Raw genomic sequence first — 4927 nt, forward strand, 5'->3', positions numbered from 1 at the left:
GAGGAGGAGGGGAAGGGGTGGACAGCTGTGTCCCCAGCCAGGCCCTGGGGAGCTTGCCCTGCACCGGTTGCCCGAGGGGCGGCCTTGCTTGGGAGAAGGCAGGAAATGCGGCCTCCACGAGTCCAGAAGGATATGTTTTTAAATATATTTTTATTGATTTCCGAGAGGGAGAGGGAGAGAGAGACAGAAACATCCATGATGAGAGAGAATCATGGGTCGGCTGCCTCCTGCACGCCCCGCACTGGTTATGGAGCCCACAACCCGGGCCTGTGCCCCGACCGGGAATCGAACCCTGACCTCCTGGTTCACAGGTTGATGCTCAACCACTGAGCCTCACGGGCCGGCAGCACTAAGATCCTTAACGTTGCCGAAGCTAAGGGCTAACATTTTGCCGCGTTTCGCCTTGTCTGGGTGTCAGAGTGTATGTGTCACCGGCTGCTGGCTTCCTCCTGGTGACGGGCATTTCGTTATTCGGTTTGGCTGTGATAACAGTATTGCTGGAGGTTGGGCGGGGCTGGGTTGGGGGTGGGCGTGGGCGGCATGTGGGCGAGGCCTGACGACCCAGCTCCCCCTTTCTCCACAGGTTCCCCGAGATACCAAAAGCCAGCCCAGCCCTGCTGCTCAGCCAGCCAGGCTCCCCAGCCCCAGCACCCCGCTTCTTCAGGACGCTCTCAGCGGACAGCCTGCTGGCCCCAGCGTCTGACTGCACACGTGTGATCACACACTGCACACCCCCACACCTGTCCATGTGCACAGGTGTGTCAGACACGCTCAGGGATGGGATGCTACCGGGGGGACTCGGGGAGCGGCACACCAGCGGGGACTGTTCTGGAACCTTCTCCCCAAGGCAGTCATGGGCCCGTGGGTGAGTCGGTCAGCCACGGGACCACTGGGCCCCAGCGCCTTGTCCATCAGCCAGCAAGACAGGGCTCCTCCTCCCAGGGCGGCCACTGTCCCGAAGCCCAGCCCGGGGCGCAGACTTCTCGTGCCAAAGCCGGGTGGAGGGGGGCCGTGGGCACAGCCCCTCACACAGGCCTCGGAGCCGGCCCCCCACCCCCACAGGACCCTGGTCTCCTGGTGTTGGCGGTGGGGAGCCCCTTCCTTCCAGCGACACTGACATGGAGCTGCATTCCTGAGCCGGCCCCTGGGGTGGCGGAGGCCCCGCCCAGCTGCCCCCCATGAGGGCCCCATCTTTTGGTGCCTGTGAGTTTTATCATCTTTTTAAAAGAATTCACTATTGGAGTAATAAACCTTTTAAAAAAGCGAGCACGAGTCTGAGACGGCCTGTTTGCTGGTGGGGGTAGGAGTGTGGGTGTGGGAGTGGGGGGCGGGGGCAGCTTTCTGGGACGTTTTGGGCTCTGAGTCAATGTCTCTTTTCCGGAAGCCGCCGAGCCTCAGGCTGGGCTGCATACCTGCCTCTCCGTTGTTTTAAAATTTCCACGTGGCGTGTAGCTCACATTTTATGTATGCATTTATTTATTTTAAAATACATTTTTACCAATTTCAGAGAGGAAGCGAGGGGGAGAGAGAGGGAAACATCAGTGATGAGAGAGAGTCAGGGATCGGCTGCCTCCTGCATGCCCCACACTGGGGATCGAGCCCACAACCCGGGAATCGAACCGTGTCCTCCTGGTTCATAGGTCGATGCTCAACCACTGAGCCACGCCGGCTGGGCTAGTCTCCGCTTTCCTTTGAATGGCTGCATGGCCTCCAAGGTACACAGGACCCCAGGGCCCCTCCCCACGGATGGAAGTTGTCTCCCGTCGGCCCCTCTGGCGAACTCTCCCAGCATCCTCTCCCTCCGTTCCCTACGGTACGCCAGGCGCCGTGCCAGGAGCTGGGACGTGTCAGGGACCAAAGCGCGGTTGGGCGGACGCGTTTCTCCAGGGCAAACACGCAGGTGGGATTCTGGTCACTGAGCATCCAGGTCAGCCTCCCGGGATGGGGCCTGCGACCTCGGCAGCTGCCCCGCCCCCACCTCCTTCCACGGCCCTTGGGGTGAGGATTGTGGACTATAACGGTGCTCACCCTGACGCGCTCAGGGGAGCCCTGCAGACCCAGAGACTGAAAGTAACCACAGAGGATGGTCTGGGCATACAAACTGCTAAACAGCCCAGCAGTGGGTGAGCGTCCACCTATGAAGCAGGAGGTCACGGTTCGATTCCCGGTCAGGGCACAGGCCCGGGCTGCGGGCTCCATCCGCAGTGGGGGGTGTGCAGGAGGCAGCCGATCCATGTCTCTCTCTCATCTCTGATGTTTCAATCTCTCCCTCTCCCTTCCTCTCTGAAATCAATATACAGTGGGGCCTTGACTTACGAGTGTCCCGACTAACGAGTTTTTCGAGATAGGAGCCGTCTCTCGGCCGATTTTTTGCTTTGAGTTGTGAGCTAAAATTCGGGTTACGAGCCAGCTTCAGATACCCCACCGCTAGTTGGCGCAGCGAACGTCACAGTGAACGCCACAACATCAGCCCAGCATCACGTGTCTCACTCGTTCACTTTAAGATTTGACATACGAGTAATTTGAGTTACGAGCTCCGTCACGGAACGAATTAAACTCGTAAGTCAAGGCCCCGCTGTATAGATATATAGAGAGAGATTTTTTTTAAAGGCTGTAAAGCTGCCACTCGCACGCTCACTTTCGCAGGTGAGCTTGCCTCCTGGGAGTGGCCGCCAGCCTGGCTCAGATACACTCAGAGACTCTCCGTTCTGTGCGTTTCTTACATCACAGGGGGGGCTCCCGACTGGTGATGGGCAGCTGGGTTTCCGTCCCATAAACCAGGGCAAAGCAGGCACAGGGCCTGGTCCGAGGTCCCACTTCAGGGTCCTACAAAAATAGGTTCATTTCCGGGCCATTCCTGGCTCGGCCACTTGGGGGCGAGCTGTCCCCGCAGGTTGTCCGGGGACCTGCGCTCTCAGAGGGGCTGCAGGCGACCTCCTTAAATTGGGGGTGGGGGTGGCCCGATGTCACAGCCTGGCTCCAGGGACGTGTAACCTTACGAGATTGCATTTCACGCGTGTGTCCGGGCATTCCCCCCCCGCCCCGCCCCGGGAAGCGTTTACTGAATAGTCTTCAGATTTTCAAAGGGGTCTCGACCCTCTCTCCATGGATCGTGTGGGCAAGAACAACTCGCGTAAAATCGAAGCCAGGGCCACGTATGTGAAGTTGCCTTGGCTCAGCATGGAACGGAATCATGGGCGTGCAGACGCATGATTCTCTGAGCTCCCCGATGAGGGTGCCATGGAGATGAATGTGTGAGCCTGCCCTGTGGGGTCGAGGACTAATAGAAGACCTCAGGTGCAGGGCCCCCAGCAAGCATTGATTAGATACCTACTGTGTGCAGAGCACTTGCTGGGCACTGAGGAGTCGAGCTCTGAGAGGGCCATGTAGATGCATCGTTCGTTCATTCATTCATTCATTCATTCATCCATCCGACAAATGTGTTCCGGTCCCCGCCCTGTGTCAGACCCTCTGTGTATATGCTGGGACTTGTGTGGGGTTGGGTCCCCCAGTTGCAGACGCGGAGGCAACGATTCTTGGCCAAGGGCTGTCCCAGGGCTTCCAGCTTCCCAAGGAAGAGCCGCAGGATCTGGGTTTGGGATGTGACAGCACGTGGAAGCCGGGGGTCCCCAGAAACAGTGGAAGGGGGTCTATTTGGATCTGATAGCGCCCCAGTGTCCCCACCTTGGAAATACTGTGGCGGACAAAGCAGGAGCGGTCCCTGCCCTCCTGAGGGGGGACAGTGAACAGGTACGCGAGTAGGTCAGATGCCTGCAGAGAGCACTGGGTGGCAGGGGAGAAGGAAAAGCGAGGTGACGTGATGAGAGGAGGTGTTTGGGGGGGCAGGGGGGTACCACTCAGATGTTGAGTGTTTCTAGATGCGTCCTCTGAGCAGTGCCCTTCACGCTGCGTCCTGAAGGATTGGAAGGAATCCGGAAAAGAGCCCTTTAGGAACGGGGCCTGGCTGTGCAAAGGCCCTGAGGCAGCAGCTCGCAGGCCGGAAGTGGGTGGGTGTGAGCGGAGAGGGAGGGTGAGGGCGCTGGAGAGTCGAGCTGGGGAGAGTCCTCAGGGCCCCGTAGTTCGGGTCTTAACCACAATGGGAACCCGCTGGCGGGTTTGTGGGGGAGGAGCCGGATCCTCCTGGGCTGTGGTGTGTGGGATCGCAGTGCCGGCAGGTGTGGGTGCGGATGGGATGGGATCGCAGTGCCGGCAGGTGTGGGTGCGGATGGGGTGGGATCGCGGTGCCCGCAGGTGTGGGTGCGGATGGGGTGGGATCGCAGTGCCGACAGGTGTGGGTGCGGATTGGGTGGGATCGCAGTGCCGGCAGGTGTGGGTGCGGATGGTGTGGGATCGCAGTGCCCGCAGGTGTGGGTGCGGATGGGGTGGGATCGCAGTGCCGACAGGTGTGGGTGCGGATTGGGTGGGATCGCAGTGCCCGCAGGTGTGGGTGCGGAAGGATCCGCCCGGAGGGAGGGAGGCTGCAGTTGGGAAAACCTCTCCAGCTCCCCCCGCTTTGTCCCGGACCCGGAACGCCGGTGAGACGCCCCGGCAGGAGAAGGAGGCGAGAGTGAGCGTGTGACAGGTGAGGAAACCGAGGCCCGGCCTCGCCGCTCCGCGCCCCTGGCTTCCGGCTGCTCCTCCCGGGGAGGAGGCTTCCCCGCGCTTTGCCCTCCAAGGCGCCCGGGTACCTGCCCTTCGCATTCGGATCTTTATTGGCTTCGCGCCGCCTGGGTCCCAGGACCCCCAGCTCCCGAGGTTGGGCCAGCGGCATCTCTGCGGGTGACCCCTGCGCCCCAGCGCCTGGCACGGGCCTGGAATGAATGATGGGGGAGCAGCGGGGTTAGGGGGGCGACTTGCAGGAGGAGAGAGCGCAGAGCCGCCTGGTGTGGCTGCCCCTCTCCGTGCCTCCCCCTCCCTCTACCCTCCC

At 60.9% G+C, this 4927-nt stretch overlaps 1 protein-coding gene across 1 annotated transcript in view; it reads left to right on the forward strand.

The window, feature by feature from the left end:
* SCARB1 (scavenger receptor class B, member 1) overlaps window positions 1-922 on the forward strand; it is a 25287-nt gene extending 24365 nt beyond the window's left edge. The window contains exon 11 of the mRNA XM_014533345.1: window positions 584-922. Within this exon, the coding sequence (XP_014388831.1) occupies window positions 584-703 (120 nt within the window). The 3' untranslated portion in view covers window positions 704-922. The remainder of the gene's footprint in view (window positions 1-583) is intronic.
* The last annotated feature ends 4005 nt before the right edge of the window (window positions 923-4927 follow it).

This window comes from Myotis brandtii, unplaced genomic scaffold (assembly GCF_000412655.1).
Source record: "Myotis brandtii unplaced genomic scaffold, ASM41265v1 scaffold97, whole genome shotgun sequence".
In the NCBI taxonomy this organism is placed as follows: Eukaryota; Metazoa; Chordata; class Mammalia; order Chiroptera; family Vespertilionidae; genus Myotis; species Myotis brandtii.